The sequence below is a fragment of the Macaca mulatta genome, chromosome 1 (assembly GCF_049350105.2).
Source record: "Macaca mulatta isolate MMU2019108-1 chromosome 1, T2T-MMU8v2.0, whole genome shotgun sequence".
In the NCBI taxonomy this organism is placed as follows: Eukaryota; Metazoa; Chordata; class Mammalia; order Primates; family Cercopithecidae; genus Macaca; species Macaca mulatta.
This window is the reverse complement of record NC_133406.1, coordinates 189,514,419-189,537,983: the sequence shown is the minus strand read 5'-3', so window position 1 is coordinate 189,537,983 and position 23,565 is coordinate 189,514,419. Positions and strand designations below refer to the sequence as shown.

Here is a 23,565-nt window from a genome sequence, read left to right as displayed (position 1 = left end):
AACTTATTTCACTCCCACCAGCAATAAGTGAGAGTTTCAATTGTTCCATGTACTTGCCAACAAATGGTGTTGTCATTAGTGTTTTCAATTTTAGCTATTTTAGTGGGTATAAAACGGCATTTAAATGCGCTTTTAGGCCAGGCACAGTGGCTCACTCCTGTAATCCCTGCACTTTGGGAGGCCGAGGTGGGCAGATCACCTGAGGTCAGGAATTCAAGATCAGACTGGCTGGTATGGCAAACTCCCATCTCTACTGAAAACAAAACAAAACAAAACAAAATTATCTGAGTGTGGTGGTGCTTGCCTGTAATCCCAGCTACTTGGGAGGCTGAGGCAGGAGAATTGCTTGAATTTGGGAGGCAGAGGTTGCAGCGAGCAGAGACTGCGCCACTGCACTCCAGCCTGGGTGACAGAGCAAGACTTCGCCTCAAAAAATTAAATTAAAATAAAATAAAATCACTTTTAATTTATATTTCCCTGATGACTAAAGACGGTGAGCTTGTTGGCTAGCTGAATATATTTGTATATATGACCTGCTTGTTTCAGTCTTTTACCCACTTTTTAAATTGGAATGTTGATTTTGTTTTGTTTGCTTTTTTTTTTTTTTTTTTGAGATGGAGTCTGGCTCTGTCACCCAGGCTTGAGTGCAGTGGCACGATCTTGGCTCACTGCAACATCTGCTTTCCCAGTTCAAGTGATTCTCTTGCCTCAACCTCTCAAGTTGCTGGGATTACAGGAGCCTACCACCACACCTGGCTAATTTTTGCATTTTTAGTAGAGGCGGGGTTTCACCATGTTGGCCAGGCTGGTCTCAAACTCCTGACCTTAGTCAATCCGCCTGCCTCAGCCTCCCAAAGTGCTGGGATTATACGTGTAAGCCACTGTGCCTGGCCACACAGCAAAATTTTTAAATTTTTTGTAAAGATGGGGTCTCAAACTCCTGGCCACAAGCAATCCTCTTCAGCCTCCCAGAGCACTGGGATTGAGTGTGAGCCACTGCACCCAGCCCCTGGTACTCTTTATACTCACTCTCTTCCTCCCTTTCCCTAGCTCCTGGCAACCAGTAATCTGTTGCCCATCTCTATAATTTTATCATTTCCAGAATGTTATATAAATGGAGTCATGTAGCATGTGGTCTTTTGACTTTTGGCTTTTCTTTTGAGATTGTGCAGTGGCACAATCATAGGTCACTGTAACCTTGAACTCATGGACTCAAGGGATCCTTCCACCTCAGCCTCCTGAGTAGCTTGGACTGCAAACATGTGCCACCATACCCCAAGAGACCCAGTTTAATACCTGTCTTATTCATTTCAGGCTGCTATAGCAAAAATAACATAGATTGGGTGGCTTAAACAACATTTAATTCCCTCAGTTTTGGAGGCTGAGAAGTCCAAGATCAAGAGCTGAAAGATCCGGTTCTGGTGAAGGCCCTCTTCCTGGTTTGAAGATGGCCTTTTTCTTGCTGTGTCTCCATATGGCAGGGAGCAGAGAGAGTACGAGCACACTTTCACATCTCTTCTTATAAAGGCACGAATTCCATTCATGAGAGTCCAAGTCCTCATGTCTTAATTACTTCCCAAAGGCTCCAACTCCTAATATCATCACACTGGGGGTTAAGATTTCAGTGTATGAATTTTGAGCTGACACATACATTCAGTTCGTAATAATATCCATATGATCTCTCCAAGTTGCTGCATCAATAGTTGGTTCTTTTTCATGACTGAGTAGTGTAACATTGTGTGTTATGCTAATGATTAAACCACAGAGTTTAATCATTTATGCACTGAGGGATATTTGAGATATTTCCAGTTTGGAGCTGGCAAATAAAGGTGCCACAAACATTCATGTACAGGTTTTTCTGTAGAGATAAGTTTTCATTTCTCTAGAATAAATGCCCAGGAATGCAGTTTCTAGGTCGTATGGTGAGACCCAGAACCTGGCAGAGACACAAAACAAAAAGAAAACTTCAGGCCTATATCTTTGATGAACATTGATGCAAAAATCCTCAACAAAATACTGGCAAACCAAATCCAGAAGCACATGAGAAAGTTTATTCACCACAATTAAGTAGGCTTTATTCCTGCGATGCAAGGTTGGTTCACCCTATACAAATCAATAAATGTTATTCATCATATAAACAGAACTAAAGGCAAAAACCACTATGCACTTAATTTTTTAAGAAACTGTCAGCCTTTATTCCAAAATAACTGTCCCATTTTACATTTCCAACTGTAATGTATGAGAGATCCAGTTTCTTTCTTCCTTTTTTTTTAAAGAGACAAGGGCCTTGCTATGTTGCCCAGGCTAGACTCTTCACTCCTGGGCTCAAGTGATCCTCCCACTTCAGTCCCCTGAGTAGCTAACACTATAGACGTGTGCCACTACACTCCAAGAAATGCAGTTTCTAAGCATCCTTGTCAGCATTTGATACTATCTATATTATTTTAGTCATTTAAAAATACGTGTTTTCATGTATGATATATGTCTCCAACTTCATTCACTTGCAATGGATATCTCATTGTCCCAACACCATTTGGAGAAAAGTCTTTTTTCCCCATTCCATTGTCTCAGCACACTTATCGAAAATCAGTTGACTGCAAGTGTGAGTGTTTATTTCCGGACTCTCAGTTCTATGTCATTGATTTATATGTCTCATACCAATATCATACTGTCTTGATTATTGTAACTTTGTAGTAAATTTTAATATCAGGAAGTGTGAGCCTTCCAGTTTTGTTCTTTTTCAAGATTATTTTGACTATCATAGTTTTACATCTTACATTTCTATGTTTAGTCCATTTTTAGTTAATTTTTTTTTCTTTTTTGAAACGGAGTTTTACTCTTCTCGCCCAGGCTGGAGTGCAATGGTGCTATCTTGGCTCACTGTAACCTCCGCCTCCCAGGTTCAAGTGATTCTCCTGCCTCAGCCTCCTGAGTAGCTGGGATTATAGGCATGCACCACCATGCCTGGCTAATTTTGTATTTTTAGTAGAGATAGGGCTTTCTCCATGTTGGTCAGGCTGGTCTTAAACTCCTGACCTCAGGTGATCTGCCCACCTTGGCCTCCAAAAATGCTGGGATTACAGGTGTGAGCCACCAAGTCCAACCATTAATTGTTTTGAATAAGGTGTGAGGTTTAGGTCAAGGTTCATTTTTGGCAGTACCCATGTCTAATTGTTCCAGTATTATTTGTTGAAAAAGTAAACACATTGAATTGCTTTGCTTTGCATCTGTGAATTGCTTTTGCAATTCTTCTCTCATTTATGGCAGTTCCTCCTCCTCCTCCTTTCTCCATTTTAGTCAGTGGTAAGAGCTACTGTAGATGTCTTCTCTCTTATGAAGGGTTTGTCACTTTCTGGAGTTTAGCTTTTTGTTTTATTTTTAAAAGATGATTATTGGCCAGGCTTGGTGGCTCACACCTGTAATCCTAGCACTGTGAGAAGCTGAGGCAGGAAGATCATTTGAGCACAGGAGTCTGAGACCAGCCTAGACAACAAAGCAAGACATCATCTCTAGCAAAAAGAAAGAGTGAGAAAGAGAGAGAAAGGAAGGAAGAAAAAAAATTTTTAAAAAGATAGTTAAGCTTATCCCTATTGCTTGTGTCATTAGAGTAAGAGCAATGGTCTTTTACAACTTTCTACTTTTAAACCTAAAATAAACAATGATTGGCCATGGATTGCTGTCCTGTAGAAATAGTCATTTTCTGGCTAGTTTATAGAAATGATCTCACTGCTGCCACACTACTAAATGCTTTGGTTGACACCACCCATTGGAGTGTAATGACCAGTGGTCCAAGAGCACCTCGGTTCCCCCAGCAAAGTGAATTCCCAACCTTGAGCCAGAGAGCAAAGTCGGGGCCCAGTACAAGTCCCTTAGAGTTAGAGCACACAGTCTAAGAATTGGGAGCTGAGGATTGGCCCCTTAAAATATTCCAGAAATGAAGCCAGTTAGTTGAATCTACCTTATACCACAATCAAACCCTCAAGGTCATCAAATAGGAGAAGGGGAAAAAGAAAACATCCACAGGTCAGCAACCTCAGAGATTGATGGTAGATAAACCCACAGTGCAAAAACCCTGATAATTCAAAAAGCCAGAGAGCCTTCTTTCCTCCAAATGACCATATCACCTCTTCAGCAAAGGTTCTGAACCAGGCTGAGATGGCTGAGATGACAGAAATATAATTCAGAATATGAATAGTAATGAAGATTACTGAGCTACAGAAGTGCATTGAAACCCAGTGCAAGGAAGCTAAAAGTCATGATAAAATGATGCAGGAGCTGACAGACAAAATAGCCAGTATAGAGAAGAACCTCACAAACCTGATAGAGCTGAAAAACACACTACATGAATTTCATAATGCAATCACAAGTATTAATAGCAGAATAGACTAAGCAGAGGAAAGAATCTCAGAGCTTGAAGATGGGCTTTCTGAAATTAGTCAACAAGAATAGAGAAAAAAGAATGAATAAAACTTCTGAGAAATATGGGATTATGTAAAGAGACCTAATTTATGATTCATTGGTATCCCCAAAAGAGATGGGGAGAATGGAACCAGTGTGGAAAATATATTTCAGGATATAATCCATCTCTTTCAGGGAAATACAGAGAACTCCAGTGAGATACTTCACAAGAATATTATCCCCGAGACACATAATCATTGAATTCTCCAAGGTCGAAATGAAAGAAAAATGTTAAAGGCAGCTAGAGAGAAAGGTCAGGCCACCTACAAAGGGAAGCCCATCAGACTAACTACAGACCTCTCAAAAGAAACCCTACAAGTCAGAAGAGATTGGGAGCCAATATTCAGCATTCTCAAAGACAAGAAATTCCAACCCAGAATTTCATATCTGGCCAAATTAAGCTTCATGAGCAAAGGAGAAATAAGATCCTTTTCAGACAAGCAAATTCTGAGAGAATTTGTTACCACCATATCTGCCTTATAAACACTCCTGGAGGAAGCACCAAATATGGAAAGGAAAGACCCTTACCAGCTACTACAAAAACACTGAAGTATACAGACCAGTGACACTATAAAGCAACCACGTAAGCAAGTCTGCAAAATAACCAGTTAACATAGTGATGGCAGGACAAATCCACACATATCAATATTAACCTTGAATGCAACTGGGTTACATGTCTTAATTAGAAGACACAGTAGCAAGCCGGAAAAAAAAGAAGCAAGACCCATTGATATGCTGTCTTCAAGAGACCCATCTCACATGCAACGATACACATAGGCTCAAAATAAAAGAATGATGAAAAATCTACCAAGCAAATGGAAAACAGAAAAAGCAGGGGTTGTAATCCTAGTTTCAGACAAAACAGACTTCAAACCAGCAAGTGTTTAAAAAAGACAAAGAAAGGCATTACTTAATAGTAAAGGGTTCAATTTAACAAGAAGATCTAACTATTCTAAATATCTATGCACCCAACACAAGAGCATCCAGATTCATAAAGCAAGTTCTTAAACACAACTTCAAAGAGACTTAGACTCCCACGCAATAGTAGTGGGAGAGTTTTACACCCTACTAACAATATTTGACAGATCAATGAGACAGAAAATTAGCAAAGACATTCAGGACCTGAACTCAGCACTGAATCAAATGGACTTGATAGACATCTGCAGAACTCTTCACCCAAAAACAACAGAATATACATTGTTCTCATTGCCACATGGCACGTATTCTAAAATCAATTACATAATCAGAAGTAAAACACTCTGGCTGGGTACAGTCACTCATGCCTGTAATCCTAGCACTTTGGGAGGCCAAAGCAGACAGTTTGAGACCAGCCTGGCCAACATGGTGAAACCCTGTCTCTACTAAAAATACAAAAATTAGCCAGGCATGGTGGCATGTGCCTATAATCCCATCTACTCAGGAGGTTGAGGCAGAAGAATCACTTGAACCTGGGAGTCAGAGGTTGCAGTGAGCTGAGATGGCACCACTGCACTCCAGCCTGGATGACACAGCAAGACTCTGTCAAAAAAAAAAAAAAGAAAAAAAAAAGTAGAACACTCCTCAGCAAATGCAAAAGAACAGAAATCCTAACAATCTATCTCTCAGACCAAAACACAATCAAATTAGAAACAGACTAAGAAATTCACTCAAAACTATATAATTACATGGAAATTAAATAAACTGCTCCTGAATGTCTTTTGGGTAAACAATGAAATTAAGGCAGAAATCAAGAAGTTCTTTGAAACTAATGAGATCAAAGGTGCAACATACCAGAATCTCTGGGACATAGCTAAGGCAGTATTAAAAGGGAAACTTATAGCACTAAACGCCCACATCAGCAAGTTAGAAAAATATGAAGTTAACAACCTAACATCAAACTAAAAGAACTAGAGAACCAAGAGCAAACAAATCCCAAAGCTAGCAGAAGACAAGAAAGAACCAAAATCAGAGCTGAACTGAAAGAGAATGAGACACACACACACACACACACACACACACACACACACACACAAAATTCAAAAGATCAATGAATCCAGGAGTTGGTTTTCTGAAAAAAAATAGTAAAATAGTCTGCTAGCTAGACTAGTAGAGAAGAAAAGAGATTGTTCAAATAAATACAACCATAAATGACAAGGGGGGTATTACCAGTGACCCATAGAAATACAAATAACCATCAGAGAATATTATGGACACCTCTATGCACATAACTAGAAAATCTAGAAGAAATTGATAAATTCCTGGATACATACACCTTCCTAAGACAACCAAGAAGAAATTTAATCACTGAACAGACCAATAATAAGTTGTGAGATTCAGTCAGTGATAAACAGGCTACCAACCAGAAAAAAACCCAGGACCAGATGGATTCATAGCTGAATTCTCCCAGATGTGCAAAGAAGAGCTAGTACCATTCCTTTTAAAACTATTCCAAAAAATTAAGGAGGAGGGACTCCTCCCTAACTCATTCTATGAGGCCAGCATCATCTTGATGCCAAAACCTGGCAGAGACACAAAACAAAAAGAAAACTTCAGGCCTATATCTTTGATGAACACTGATGCAAAAATCCTCAACAAAATACTGGCAAACCAAATCCAGCAGCACATGAGAAAACTTATTCACTGTGATCAAGTAGGCTTTATTCCTGGGATGCAAGGTTGGGTCAACATAAATCAATAAATGTGATTCATCATATAAACAGAACTAAAGAAAAAAAAACCACATGATTGGACTGGGCACAGTGGCTCACACCTGTAATCTCAACACTTTGGGAGGCCAAGGAGGGCAGATAACCTGAGGTTGGGAGTTCAAGACCAGCCTGACCAACATGGAGAAACCCCATCTCTACTAAAAATACAAAATTAGCCAGGCATGGTGGCATATGCCTGTAATCCCAGCTACTCGGGAGGCTGAGGCAGGAGAATCACTTGAACCTGGGCGGCGGAGGTTGTGGTGAGCCGAGATCACACCATTGCACTCCAGCCTGGGCAACGAGAGTGAAACTCTGTCAAAAACAAAACAAAACAAAACAAAACATGATTATCTCAATAGATGCAGAAAAGCCTTTCAATAAAATTCAGCACAACTTCATGTTAAAAAGTCTTAATAAACTAGGTATTGAAGGAACATACCTCAAAATAATGAGAGCCATCTATGACAAACCCATACCCAGCATCATACTGAATGGGCAGAAGCTGGAAGCATTCCCCTTGAAAACAGGCACAAGACAAGAATGCCCTCTCTCACCACTCCTACTCAACATAGTACAGGAAGTCCTGGCTAGGGCAATCAGGCAAGAAAAAGAAATAAAGGGCATCCAAATAGGAAGAGAGGAAGTCAAACTATCCCTATTTGCAGATGACATGATCCACTATCTGGAAAATCCCATTGTCTCAGCCCAAAAGCTCCTTAAGCTGATAAACAACTTTGGCAAAGTCTCAGGATACAATATCAATGTGCAAAAATTACCAACATTCCTATACACCAACAACAGTCAAGTTGAGAACCAAATCAGGAATGCAATCCCATTCACAATTGCCACAAAACATATAAAATACCTATGAATACAGCTAATCAGAGAGGTGAAATAACTCTATAAGAAGAACTACAAAACACTGCTCAAAGAAATCAGAGATGACACAAGCAAATGGAAAAACCTTCCATGCTCATGGATAGGAAGAATCAATATTGTTTAAATGGCCATACTGCCCAAAACAATTTATAGATTCAATGCTATTCCTATTAAACTACCATTGACATTCTTCATAAAACTAGAAAAAAAACCATTTTATTTTATTATTTCTATTTTGATTTTGATTTTTTTTGAGATGGAGTCTTGCTCTGTCACCCAGGCTGGAGTGCAGTGGCGTGATCTGAGCTCACTGGAACAAAAAAGAGCCTGAGTAGCCGAGGAAATCCTAAGCAAAAAGAACAAAGCTGGAAGCATCACACTACTCCACTTCAAACTATACTGTAGAGTTACAGTAACCAAAACAGCATGGTACTGGTACAAAAACAGACACATAGACCAATGGAACAGGACACAGAACCCAGAACCCAGAAGTAAGGCCACACACCTACAATGATCTGATCTTTGACAAACCTGACAAAAACAAGCAATGGGGGAAGGATTCTCTATTCAACAAATGGTGCTGGGATAACTGGCTAGCCACATGCAGAAGACTGAAACTGGACCCCTTCCTTATACCATATACAAAAATTAACTCAAGATGGATTAAAGACTTAAATGTAAATAAAACCCAAATGTATAAAAACCCTGGAAGACCACCTAGGCTATACCATTCTGGACATAGAAACGGGCAAAGATTTCATGATGAAGATGCCAATAGCAATTGCAACAAAAGCAAAAATTGACAAATGGTATCTAATTGAACCAAAGAGCTTATTCACAGCAAAGGAAATTATCAACGGAGTGAACAGACAACCTATAAATGGGAGAAAATGTTTGCAAACCATGCATCTGACAAAGGTCTAATATCCAGCATCTATCCGGAACTTAAACAAATTTACAAGAAAAAAACAAGCAACCCCATTAAAAAGTGAGCAAATGCCATGAACAGACACTTTTCAAAAGAAGACATACCTGTGGCCAAGAATCATTTGAAAAAAAGCTCAATATCACTGATTATTAGAGAAATGCAAATCAAAACCACAATGAGATACCATCTCACCAGTCAAAATGGCTATTACTAAAAAGTCAAGGCTAGACATGGTGACTCATGCCTGTAATCCCAGCACTTTGGGAGGCTGAGGCAGGTGGATCACTTGAGGTCAGGAGTTAGAGACCAGCCTGGCCAACAAGACAAAACACCATCTCTACTAAAAAATACAAAACTTAGCTGGGTGTGGTGGTACACGCATGTAATTCCAGCTACTTGGGAGGCTGAGGCAGGATAATCACTTGAACCCAAGAGGCAGTGGTTGCAGTGAGCTGAGATCATGCCACTGCACTCCAGCATGGGCAACAGATACTCTGTCTCAAAAAAATAAAAAATAATAAAAAAATTTTAAAACATGCTGGTGACACTACAGAGAAAAAGGAATGCTTACACACTGTTATGAGAGTGCAAATGAGTTCAATCATTGTGGAAGACAGTGTGGCAATTCCTCAATTCTTAAAAACAGAAATACCATTTGACCCGGCAATCCCATTACTGGCTATTACCCAAAGGAATATAAATTGTTCGATTATAAAGACACATGCATGTGTATGTTCACTGCAGCATTATTCACTATAGCAAAGACATGGAATCAACCTAAATGCCCATCAGTAGTAGACTGGATAAAGAAGATATGGTACATATACATTATGGAATAAAAAAGAATGAGATCATACCCATTGCAGGAACATGGATGGAACTGGAGGTCATTATCTTCAGCAAACTAATGCAGGAACAGAAAACCAAATACCGCATGTTCTCATTTATATGTGAGAGCCAAATGTTGAAAACACATGGACACATAGAGGGGAACAACACACACTGGGGCCTATAAGAAGGTGGAGGGTGGGAGAAGGGAGAGAATCAGTACGAAATAACTAATGGGTACTAGGCTTAATACCTGGGTGATGAAATAATCTGTACAACAAACCCCCCATGACACAGGTTTACCTGTGTAACAAACCTGCACATGTACCCCTGAACCTAAAAGTTAAAAAATATATATATTTAAATCAAAAAGAAATCTTATTTATATTTGTACATTACTTATTTTTATTTTAAAAATTGTAATAAAATACACATAACAAAATTTACTATTTTAACCATTTTGAAGTGTACAATTCAGTGGCATTAAGTGCATTCACGTTGTACAACCATCATCACCATTCATCTTCAGAGTTTGTTTGTTTGTTTGTTTGAGACGGAGTCTCACTCTGTCACCCAGGCTGGAGTGCAGTGCTGCGATCTCGGCTCACTGCAAGCTCCGCCTCCCAGGTTCATGCCAGTCTCCTGCCTCAGCCTCCCGAGTAGCTGGGACTACAGGCGCTGGTCATCACGCCCGGCTAATTTTTTGTATTGTTGGTAGAGATGGGGTTTCACCGTATTAGCTAGGATGCTTTCAATCTCCTGACTTCGCGATCCGCCTGCCTCCACCTCCCAAAGTGCTGGGATTACAGGCATGAGCCACCATGCCGGCCCAGAATTTTATTTTTTAAGACAGAGTCTTGCTCTATCGCCCAGGCAGTGGTGCAATCTCGGCTCACTGCAACCTCCTCCTCCCAGGTTCAAACAAGTCTCCTGTCCCAGCCTCCCAAGCAGCTGGGATTACAGGTGTGCGCCCCCATGCCCAGCTAATTTTTGTATTTTTAGCAGAGATGGGGTTTCACCATGTTGGCCAGGCTGATCTCGAACTCCTGACCTCAAGTGGTCCGCCTGTCTCGGCCTCCCAAAGTGCTGGGATTACAGGCATGATCCACTGCGCTCAGGCCATGATGTCTTTTCTTTTACATGTGGATGATTTGATTTGATAATATTTTACTTACTTTTTTACATGTCTGTAAATGAATGAAATCAGCCTCAAATTTCCTTTCTTTCTTTCTTTTTTTTTTTTTTTTTTTTTTTTTCCTTTTTTTCCCAGAGACAGAGACTCACTGTTGCCAACCAGGTTACTGTGGAATGGTATGATTATAGCTCACTATAACCTCGAACTCCTGGGCTCAAGAGATACTCCCACCTCAGCCTCCCGAATAGCTGGGATTGCAGGTGCTCACCACCACACCTGGCTAATTTTTGTATTTTTAGTAGAGACGGGCTTTCACCATGTTGGCTAAGCTGGTCTCAAACGCTTGGCCTCAAATAACCCTCCCACCTTGGCCTCCCCAAAGCACTGGAATTATAGACATGAGTTACTGCAGCTGGCCAAATCTTCTTTCCTATATTGTGCTGTCAGACCTTTGTAGCAAGGTTATGCTAGGCTCATAAAATGATTGGGGAGGGTTTCTTCTTTTTCTATACTCTGAATAGTTTGTAAAAGAGTAACTATTTGTTTTTTGAATGTCTGTTAGGCTCAAATAGTCTTGGATTTAAACTGCCCTTGCAGGAAAATATTTAACTATTAAATCTATTACTTCACAGTGTTGTGTGACAAGGACAATTATTTGGGTGAAATACAATATAATGGTGCCCCCTAGAGTTGCTATTGTTGTCTTAGATTTTCATTATTTTTTTAAAACTTGTACAAACCATTATCGTCATTTTTGTATTTTTCTCAGTAACACTTCAGTAACACACAAACCCAAACTCTTAGTGTGTTATAACAACAAAGGTTTATTTCTCACATTACATATCATCTGTGGGTCAGCATTGGCTCTACTTGGCATGTTCTTTTCATTCTGGTATCCAAGCTGAAGGGATAGTCTCTATCCTAGAACATCCTTTCCTTGTGACAGAAGAGAGATGTGGAACCACAGTGTTGGCCCTTAAAGCTTCTATCTAGTCACTTCTGCTCATATTTTATTGGCCAAAGTAAATTTCTTAGTCAAGCTTGATGTCAGTGATACAAAAAAAGTATAATTAGCTCACTGAGAATGGCAAATAATTAGCAGCAGTAACGCGCTCTTCTACATACAGGTACCATACAGTCAATGTTTACTTAGATTTACCAACAACTTGATCACTTTCATTGTCTTTCATGCCTTCAACATCAAAACTGTTATTCTGGGATGACTTTTCTTTTTGTGCAAATTACATCCTTCAGAATTTATTTTAGCGGGTATCTTTTGTTTCCAAACTCACTTGGTTTTGGTCATCTGAAAATGACCTTTTTTATTCTCCTTCTTTCAATGGATTATAGGTTGACACTCCTTTTCTTTTAGTAGAGGGAAAATATGCCTTCTGGCTTTCATCGTTGCCACTGAAATAATACTAGCAGTCTAATTATAGTTCATTTTTGTTCAGTTTTTCTAATGTGTATCTTAGGTTTAGATTGCTTTATTTATGTTTAATGTTGGTTGTGATTTGTTTGGCTCTTTGCATCTGTGGATTTTTGCCTTTTTCAATTGTGTGGAACCGGTATCATTTATTCTCCACATGGTTGGTATAATTCACTAGTCATCTAGAGTGTCCTTTATGGAACAGTTTTTAGCCATGAATGCAAATTCTTTGGTAGACATAGGGCTATTCATGTTACTATCTCTCCTTGAATGAGTTTTGGTAATTTGTGCCTTTCAAGGGATTTTCCACTTCATCTAAGTTGTCTAATTATTGGCATAAAGTTGTTCATGATATTACTTTATTACTTATTTAATGTATCTGGTACCTGTAGAGATATTCTCTTGCTCACTTCTGATATTTATTTGTGTTTTCTCCCTTTTTCCCCCCTAATTGTTCTGGCTAGAGTTTTATCAATTTTATTAATATTTTCAAAGAACTATATACTTGTTTTATTGATTTTCTTTGTTGTTTTCTGTTTTATTGATTTCTGCTCTAGTTGCATTATTTCTGAGCTCAGACTTTTGATAGGTTAGCCCCATCCAATTCAAAGGAATCAGTGATCAGACTCACCCAAAGTAAATTATTATATCTCAGTAAGGAGAAATGGAGAAGAGAACACAAATATTTAAAGGAAATAAATTTTCCTCTAGAAAACTAGAGAAATGGGAAGAATTCTACTGAAGTTTTGCTATGTTCAACAGACGTGTACAGTGATATTAAGAAGAGATAAGGCCAGGGATGGTGGCTCATGTCTATAACCCTCGTACTTTGGGAGGCCAAAACAGCAGGATCACTTAAGCCCAAGAGTTAAAGACTAGCCTTGGCAACACAGACAGACTCCATCTCTACACCTCCAAAAAAAATTAGCTGAGTGTGGAGGCACATGCATATGGTTCTAGCCACTTGGGAGGCTGAGGTGGGAGGATCAGCTTAAGCATAGGAGGTTGAGGCTGCCATGAGCCCGTGATTGCACCACTGCATTCCAGCCTAGACGAGACAGTGAAACCCCATCTTAAAAAAAAAAATCAAGTACTTGTAATTAGCCCTGAAGTACTCCAAACTTTAGAGGTTGAGCACTAGTCAGTGTGGTAGAAAGAGAACCAAGAGGTGTCCCAAAAGCCTAGTGAAGAAGGTGTTTAAGAGGTGGGAGTTATGAACTGTGTCAAATGGGTGTATGTGTGTGTATATTTTTTCTGAACCACTTGAAAGTAGAATGCATATTCTTTTCCTTCATTCCTTAATACTTCAGTGTACATACTAAGAACAAAGACACTGTCTCATATTATTATAGCTTAGTTTTCAAATTAGGGAAATTTAATATTGATTCAAATACTCTCATATATATATATATAATTTTTTTTTTCTTTTGAAACGGAGTATCTCTCTGTTGCCCAGGCTGGAGTGCAGTGGCACAATCTAGGCTCACTGCAACCTCCGCCTCCCGGGTTCAAGCGATTCTCCTGCCTCAGCCTCTGAAGTAGCTGTGATTACAGGCATGTGCCACCAGGCCCAGCTAATTTTTGTATTTTTAGTAGAGACAGGGTTTCACCATGTTGGCCAGTCTGGTCTCGAACTCCAGACCTCAAGTGATCTGCCTGCTTCAGCCTCCCAAAGTGCAAGTGCGGGATTACAGGTGTGAGCCACTGCGCCCAGCCCAAATACGCTATTATATTTTTGTAGCTTAGTTTTCAAATTGGGGAAATTTAATATTGATTCAATGTTTTCATAAAATCTAAAATCCATATTCCATTTTTGTCTGTTATCCCAATCATGTCCTTTACAGAATTGTTTCCCTTTAGTACAGGATCCAGCCCAGAATCACATTTGCATTTAGTTGTCATGTCTCTTCAGTCTTCCTTATTTAGGGACAATTCCTCAGCCTTTCTTTGTCTTTCATGATATTGGCATTTTTGAACAATCCACAACAGTTATTTTATACATAATAGGTGGCTCCTCAATTTGGCTTTTCCTTGTGATCAGATTTAGTTTATCACATCTGAAGGCATACAGTGTTTATCTGTGGATTTTTGCCTTTTTCAATTGTCTATAGAATTGGTATAAATTATTCATCAAATGGTTGATATAATTCACCAGTGAAGTCATCTAGAGTTTCCACTGTGGAACAGTTTTTAGCTATGAATTCAATTTCTTTGGTAGATGTAGGGCTATTCATGTTACTATCGCTCCTTGAATGAGTTTTGGTAATTTGTGCCTTTCAAGGGATTTTCCACACCATCTAAGTTGTCTAATTTATTGGTATAAAGTTGTTCATAATATGCCCTTATTATTTATTTAATGTGCCTGGTAGCTATAGTGATATTCTCTGGTTCACTCCTGCTATTATTTTTTGTTTTTTTATTTTTGTTTTTAGGCAGAGTCACTCTGTGGCCCAGGCTAGAGTGGCATGGTGCAATCTAGGCTCACTGCAACCTCCACCTCCCAGATTCTCATGCCTCAGCCTCCCAAGTAGCTGGGATTACAGGTGTGCACCATCATGCCTGGCTAATTTTTGTATTTTTAGTAGAGATGGGGCTTCACCGTGTTGGCCAGGCTGGTCTCAAAACTCCTGGCCTCAGGTAATCCACCTGCCTCAGCCTCCCAAAATACTAGGATTACAGGTGTGAGCCACCGTGCCAGCCTCACTCCTGAGTATTATTAATTAGAGATTATAGATTGATCGCACAATCAAGATGTTTGTTTTTTGTTTTTGCCACACTGTATTATTCCTATATTTTACCTTTGTGATAAATAAACGACCTGTGTGAAGACACTTTGAAACCACACAGATATCCTTCTCTTTGTCAAACTTTACTCTCTAGCTATAAAAATTATTTGTGCCTGAGTAAATCTTAACTAAACTGTAGCAAAATGGTGATTTTCCAGCTCTGCCATTCCCATCCACAATTGTCATTTAGCATTCTGTGAATGTAAGGAAGCAGCTGTCCCTTCTCTGTCGTTTTATTACCACTATGGATTTGTGGATTTCTATTTCATTCAGTAGATTATAATCCATCACTACTATTATTTAGATGCCCAAATTTTCCCAAATCTAGTTAGTAGGTACGGCTTCAAGATTGTTCTTCTGTCTTTTTGATACATTCCCACCATTTTCTGAATTTTTTCATAACTACTGATATATAGCATCATTTTTAACAGTTGAAAGAATATACATTGTATTAATATCTATGTATCATAATGCATTTAGCTATTTCCTTACTCTTGGGATTTTTTAATAATTAATTAATTAATTATTTTGAGACAAGGCCCTGCTTTGTCACCCAGGCTGGAATGTAGTGGCACGATCATGGCTCACTGCAGGCATGACTTTCTGGGCTCAAGAGATCCTTGCGCCTCAACCCCCAGAGTAGCTGGCTCTACAGGCATGCACCATCATGCCCGGCTAATTTTTGTATTTTTGTAGAGATGGGGTTTTATTATGTTGCCCAGGCTGGTCTCTAACTCCTGGGCTCAAGGGATCCACCCATCATGGCCTCCCAAAGTGCTAGGATTACAGGCGTGAGCCACTGCACCCAGCCATATGCTTGGGATTTGAAATTGCAGGTTTTAAAAAACAGTGTTGGGTGAATATTCTGGTAGCTGAATGTTTATACAAAACCTAAATTATTGACTTGGCATAATAAATTTCTAGAAGTGGGTTTATTAAGTTTCACTAGAAAAAATTCTACCTGTGTACATGTAGCAGTATATAAGAATGCCCATTTGTCATTCCCTTATTTTGGGTAGAATTTTAATCAGTCTAGGGCCTTAGTATTTGGTTCCCAGATCAGCAATATCAACATTACCTAGGTGAGCCTATTAGAAGTGCAGACTCTTATACTCCAACCCAGACCTACCGAGTCAGAATCTGCATTTTAACAAGCTCCCAGGGTAATCTGTCAGCACATCAAACTCTGAGAAGGAATATTCTAAAGTAATTTATACAGGAGTCACAGAATGAATTGGTCTTAAATCTAGACAAGGTAAGGTCAGGAAGCCCATACTGGCATTTGTTAATAAAAGGTGAAAGTGACAAAGAATTAAAGTTGGCTTTGTAAAAAATGCTGGTTGGGTGCAGCGGCTCATGCCTGTAATTCCCAGCACTTTGGGAGGCTACGGTGGGAGAATCACTTGAGCTAGGAGTTTGAGACCAGCCTGGGCAACAAAGTGAGACCCCACCTGTACAAAAAATTTAAAAAATTAACCAGACATGGTGGGCATGCACCTGTTGTTCCAGCTACTCAGGAGGCTGAGGCAGGAAGATCACTTGGGCCCAGGAACTTGAGGCTGCAGTGAGCTGTGATCATGCCACTGCACCCCAGCCTGGGTGACAGAATGAGATCCTGTCTCAAAAAAAAAAAAAGAGGTTTATTCTAATAAAATGAATATAAGTATCCCAAATAAGCTTTTTTGGGAGACAGGCAAATGCAGATCAGCACAGAGCACTGACACATTTTCTCCCACAACATAAGACATGAAGTGTCTCCAGCTTCATCTTCACTCACTCCATCCCAAACGCTCTATGCTTTAGCCTATTGTTTATCTAGTGATCTAAGAAAAACCTGAATTAGAATCACTTGCAGAATGTGTTACAATGCATATTCCCAACCCCATTTCTAGAGAATCTGTTTCAGAAGAGTCTGATATTATAATCAAGAATCAGAATTTTAACATGCACATCAGGTAATTCTAATGCCCTAAAGTTTGAGAACTACTACACCACTACAATTCCCAGAACATATCTGGAATATATTGTTTAAACAATGTTTTATTTGTGATAAAAAAAATATTCCCAAGCCAGGCATGGTGGCGCGCACCTGTAGTCCAGCTACTCAGGAGGCTGTGACAGGAAGATCGCTTGAGCCCAGGAGTTCGAGGCTGCAGTGAGCTATGATCATGCCACTGCACTCCAGACTGGGTGACAGAGCAAGTCTCTGTCTCTAAAAAAATAAAAATAATATTCCTATTTCTATAAAGACCTTCAACCAGAATTCACTTTTTTGTTATTATTGCTGTTAGTTCATTAAACAAGTCTAGGGATTCTAATTATTTTTTAGCCTCCTCTAGTTCTGACCAAGTTGCTGAGGATGGAGAGAACGAATCCTATTTGACCTGTTATTCCTTATCCTGAAGACCGCCTCTTTGGACCAATCCAAATTCATTTCAGATGATACTTCAACTTTTTCTTTTCTCTCAATATATTTTGGTGAAAGAAATTCTTACTGTGGAAAGAAACATTTTCCATTAAAAAATTATAATGTCAAAATGTGTTACTCTTATATAAAATATATGAAAGAAGTTATATAAAAACTACTCTGATTTTAAAATACAAATAACTTTTTTTAATGTAGGAGGAGCAAAGAAAAAAGGAAGCAGCACATATAAAAGGTATTTTTTCTCAATAATTTATTAGAAGAAATCTTAATGAACTTTAGCAATTCACATCTTGAAGAATCAAGAGGTTATCCTAAATGTCATTTAAGTATCTTAATGGTATGAAATGTAAGGGAAGCATTATTATTATGTAAAAGGGCATAAATTTTTTAGAAAAAATGAAACTTGCAATATCATATCTTAAACTAAAATGTGAGGTTTTAATTTTTATCTCTTATTTGTACCCAAAGTTACCATAGTCAATGTCTAACAGTAATGCTTGAGGATAAAAAGATATTGCATATCACATCTTAGTACCTCAAAACATTACCTCCTACATAAGTTTAGAGATGCTGAATATAAAAGATAACAAGATATTTTACAGAGCTTTAAAAATGTAGAAAATACAAAAGTTAATATGTTTAGACCGGGCGTGGTGGCTCATGCCTGTAATCCCAGCACTTTGGGAGGCCGAGGTGGGCAGATCACTTAAGGCCAGGAGTTCAAGACCAGCCTGGCCAATACGGTGAAACTCTGTCTCTACTAAAAATACAAAAATTAGCTGGGTGTGGTGGTGCAGGCCTGTAATCCCAGCTACTTGGGAGGCTGGGTCAGGAGAATCGCTTGAACCTGGGAGGCGGAGGTTGCAGCGAGTCAAGACTATGCCAATGCACTCCAGCCTGGGTGACAGAGCAAGACTCTGTCTCAAAGAAAAAAAAAAAGATATGTTTGCAAGAATGGCCTTATACAGAAGTTTTTTAAAAAGAAAAGTTAATATGTGAAGTGTTATAAAAGGTATTATAGAATATTTTATAGATATTGTATTTTCTAAAACAGCATATCTTAATGGCAAATGTGCAGCCTAAATATTATAATGGGAAAAGCATGAGACAAAGAATGAGAATCTAGGCTAAAATCTATTTTGTATCTGATCTGTAATGGGTCATTTATCTAAGTCTGTTTATTATTTTCATGAAGTGGTGCTAACAGTAACTACCTTGAAGAATTATTGAGAGTATAAATAAGACATAGAAGTATATCAAAATGCTTTGTAAATTGAAAGTCTCTACAGGAAGGTTTGTTACTATTATTGGTATAAAGCCAATTCATACACCCTTCCCAATGCAGACCAAGTATTTTCTAATACATGCCTAAGGAGGCATGTACTTTTCTTTTTTGATGTTGAGTTGTCCTTATTTTAAAATGAAACAAATTAGTTATAAAATCCTTTGCTCCAAGTAGAAACCATGTATCTTACAAATGGTTTTTACTTGGTTTTGAGTTTTAAAGATTACTGTAGTAGTTATTTCTAATATCATAAATAATTATTTCTTTCTCAGAAAGTTGAATTTGTAATGCAATATTTACACAGATTGAGTAAGCAATAAATGATAGTTTATTAATTATACCAGTATTGTTAAAATTTATTTTTAAAACAAGGCAATCAGTCTTTTCTGATTTTAAGGAACATTTTGAAACATTTCTAGCCTAATTAGTCTTTTTCTGTTTAAGCAGGTTGATTTCATTTAGAATAGTCTTTTCTATTCTTGATTATCATGAAAATATTGCTAATTCCTAATTACATATAACACTGTGTGGATGATGATAGCAACTATTTCTTTATAGCATTATCCTGCCCATTCTGACATTGTCCTTATAATTAAGAGTTGGCTCATGAATATATAATATTCATAGTAAATCTATGTTTTTACAGCAATTAAAGACCATTCTAAAGATGAATCCCGCCTTGCAACAAAAAGTGTCATTTGTGATCCCTCAGAGACCAGCTCTGCAACAAATCGCAGCAATGTTACATTAAGCTTATCAACATTGCCATCTGAGTCTTATTACAGCCGAAGTGTAGAAGCAGCTGATGACTGGTTTTCTGATGATTCTCTAGTGAAAAGGAACTCTCCAATGCCTTCTCTCGGGGAACCTCTAATGGAAAAAGTATTTGCATACCTGTCAACCATTTCATTAGAAGAGGGTGCTGAAAATGTACTGAATGACACTTTATGATGATCAAAAAGATGACCACATTAAGGGAAAATGTTCATGAAGAAACACAGAGGTTGAAATACAAAACTTTCCACATAATACGGAATGACTTTTTTCTTTTGAAACCTTGTATACACTGAAATCGGGTAAAGTTGAAACTGAATTATCAGCTTCTGAGTCTCTTAACATGTCCATACTAATATTACTTTTTTTCTTCTTTACAATAGAGTAGCTCTACTTCCCTTACTGGTTCTTATTTCTAGAAACAAAATTAGGAAGAACTAGAGTGATGTCATGAACATTAAGCTTAACTCTCATCCAAAGACGTATTAAGTAAAATGAGTGTATGTCAACAAATAAGAGAAAAATATTTAAAATTTTTCAGCACAAAAATAATATATACTTTTTTCTTTGAGACTGAGTCTCGCTCTATTGCCCAGGCTAGAGTGCAGTGGCGTGATCTGCAACCTCTGCTTCCAGGGTTCAAGCAATTCTCCTGCTTCAGCCTCCTGAGTAGCTGGGATTACAGGCGCCTACCACGACACCCAGCTAATTTTTGTATTTTTAGTAGAGATGAGGTTTCACCATGTTGGCCAGGCTAGTCTAGAACTCCTGACCTCAAGTGATTCACCTGCCTCGGCCTCCCAAAGTGCTGGGATTACAGGCATGAGCCACCACGCCTGGCCAGAAAAAATATATATTTTTGAATAAAATATCCACAGCACTTCCTTATACTTTTGATGTTTTCAGTTTTATTTCGATGTGGGTAGGGCTGGGTGGAATATATTAGTTTTTCTGAATTTAAAACACATAAATTACTTATAATTCAAATATTACCATGTTATGCTTTTAGTAAGCAGTATAATTTTGCTCCTGTAAGATAGCTTGAAATGCTGAATCCAGAAAATAGACCAGGCACAGTGGCTCATGCCTGTAGTCCCAGCAGTTTAGGAGGCTGAGGTGGGCAGATTGCTTGAGCCCAGGACTTTGAGACCAGACTGGACAACATAGTGAGACCCTGTCTCTTCAGAAAATGCAAAAATTAGCCTGGTGTGGTTGCACATGCCTGTAGTCCCAGCTACTTGGGAGGCTAAGGTGGGAGGACCATTTGACCCCTTGAAGGTTGAGGCTGCAATGAGTGGAGAATATGCCACTGCACTCCAGCAGCCTGGGCAACAAAGTAAGACCCTGCCTCAAAAAAACAAAGAATTCAGAAAATAATTTTCTTTTTCCTTTCCTATCTCTATTTCTCAGAATGTTCCTCACCCTCACCCTACTATGATAAAAATGCTTACAGGCACCTCACTCACGCTAGATGATTTAGAGTTTCTCTCCAGTCTATAAGACCCTTGGTCAAATTTCTATTTACAGTTCTGAGGGATGTCTGACACTTACTATGTAATCTTTTCTTTTCTTTTTCTTCCTAAACATTCTCCATGTAATTAATATTTTTCTTCCCCTTGGGAAAAAATGACTCATTAACAAGCATATTAGCTTTTGTGCTTAAATTACCCATACTAAGACCTATTCATACCTTCCTGAGAGATAAATCATACCTCCTACAATAAATGCAAAGAACTCTCCCTCAAATACGTTTATAGCATTACCCAGGCCTGTCATTCCTATTCCAAGGGCAATCGTAAAAGGAGTTAGAACTGCTCTCTCTTTTGAAGCACCTGGTCATTTTCACACAGTGTGCTGTGGGTTCCAGCACATCTACAGCTATCCTCACCAAAATCTAAGTAAGTTCAAGCTCTATAAGAGGCAGTAAAAACAAAAATTGTAATTGTCCTCTGTCTCTTGGTGTCCTGAAACTTCTGTTTTACTTCCAATCCCAGAGAAGGGAGTTATTTCTAATTTTGATGATGTCCTAAAACTTCCCTAGGAATTTGGGGTTGGAGGTAAGAGATTCTGGCTTTCATCTGACTCTTCTCTGGAATAGAGGAAATACAAACTGGGGAGTTATGGGTTGCCATTCCTACCATGTGGCTTAGGAAGGGAAAAAAAACAAAAACACCAAATATGCAGTGAGGGGGCAATGAAACATTTGCAAAGTGAAAACTGGAGACGAGAGATTAGAAGAGTGTGATTTCTGACTTTCTAACAATGCTCTCTTCCCTTGTCCCAGCCCTTCATGAAGTATGGCTATAACGCCTACTCTTGGCTTGGTAGGGTATTCTTGTATCCTAATTATAAAATCTCCTTTTTGCTTAAGCTAGCAAGATTCGATTTGTATTACTGGCCACAGTCTCTAAGGCCTCGCTTCAGCTGTTGTTCTTTGCTTTGTTAAGGTATCCTTGTAATTTTATAAGAAATCCCCCTTTTGGCATAAACTAGAAAGACCTTTGTTTCTATTACTATAATCAAAGCATCCTGCCTGACCAAATTCTTGTTTATATTACAAATTATAAATAGATTTATGCATATAAAGTAATTGTTATTCCATAATAATATAATAAATTGAATTTCTTTCTTTTTTCTTTTCCTTTTTTTTTTTTTGAGACAGAGTCTCACTGTGTCACCCAGGCTGCAGTGCAATGGCGCGATCTCGGCTCATTGCAACCTCCGCCTCCTGGGTTCAAGCAATTCTCCTGCCTCCGCCTCCTGAGTAGCTGGGACTACAGACATGTGCCAACACATCCAGCTAATTTTTGTATTTTTAATAGAGACTGGGTTTCACCATGTTGGCCAGGCTGGTCTTGAACTCCTGACCTCAAGTGATCCACCCACCTCGGCCTCCCAAAGTGCTGGGATTACAGGTGTGAGTCACCACACCAGGCCATAAATGGAATGTATTTCTTAAAAACTTAACACATTTACTCATTTATTAAAATCTTACTCCATATCATAGGTATATACACTGTTCTATTTGAAAAGTCCTGTGAACAATACTTATGAAATTATGCCAGTCTAGAGTAATCTCATTTTCAAGAACTATAAAGGATCTGAGATTTCACTCTTTATGCAAGCTGACAAGGTATCCTGCAACAGTTTTATGTCTTTTGGGTTAGAAACAAGGGGCAGCTTATTGTTCATAGCAATAACAGTAATCAGAGTATCATCATTTTTGACATCCTTTTGCATTATTTCCTGGGCCCGCAGTTCCTGCAGGCTGGTGTGAAAGAGGGTCAAGATAATGCCTGCACCAACAGTGGGTTGCATTACAAGAAGGAGTTTAGGGAACCAAATATTTTCAAATGGACGGTAATGCATACATGCCCTTTGTACCAGAGGGAGCCACTGTCTCTCTCTTCCAGGGTTGTTCACTATATGAACATCCTTGAAAAGATAATTTGGAACATAGGCAGTCTGTTTCTGCTCACAGACATGCAGGCATGTAAGAGACCCACAATTGACACTGACATGGGGTATTAATTACAGATTTTTTGATTACATATACCTGAAAAGCAACTCGAATTGGCTTGAGGAGAAAAGTTTTGTTTCGTAAACAGAATCCAAATAATGTTTGAACAATTAAATGTAGGAAGTACAAGGTTGTAACTGGGTCTCAGGAACAGGTGTAACAGGTTCAAATTCCATCAGGACTTTCCCTATTTCTACCAGTCAGGGTTCAGTGAGGGAAGAACTACTTTTAGGATTGGGGTAAGAGATTTATTACTGGAATTATTATATCTTACACAATTGTAAGAGGAGCCAAGGAAGTGAAGTTTAGGGAGAGAAATTGGAGAATCAGAGGAGTCACCAGCAAGGTAATCTGAAACTCTGACCAAGAGATCTTTTGAAAATAAATAAACAAATAAAAATAAAAAGTAAAACTTTTTTTAAAAG

At 38.7% G+C, this 23,565-nt stretch overlaps 1 protein-coding gene across 1 annotated transcript in view; it reads left to right on the top strand.

The window, feature by feature from the left end:
* The window catches only part of C1H1orf185 (chromosome 1 C1orf185 homolog), a 69,176-nt gene extending 49,245 nt beyond the window's left edge, over positions 1-19,931 (top strand). Inside the window, exons 4-5 of the mRNA XM_077983190.1 lie at positions 17,757-17,793; positions 19,493-19,931. Of these exons, the coding sequence (XP_077839316.1) occupies positions 17,757-17,793; positions 19,493-19,797 (342 nt within the window). The 3' untranslated portion in view covers positions 19,798-19,931. The remainder of the gene's footprint in view (positions 1-17,756; positions 17,794-19,492) is intronic.
* The last annotated feature ends 3,634 nt before the right edge of the window (positions 19,932-23,565 follow it).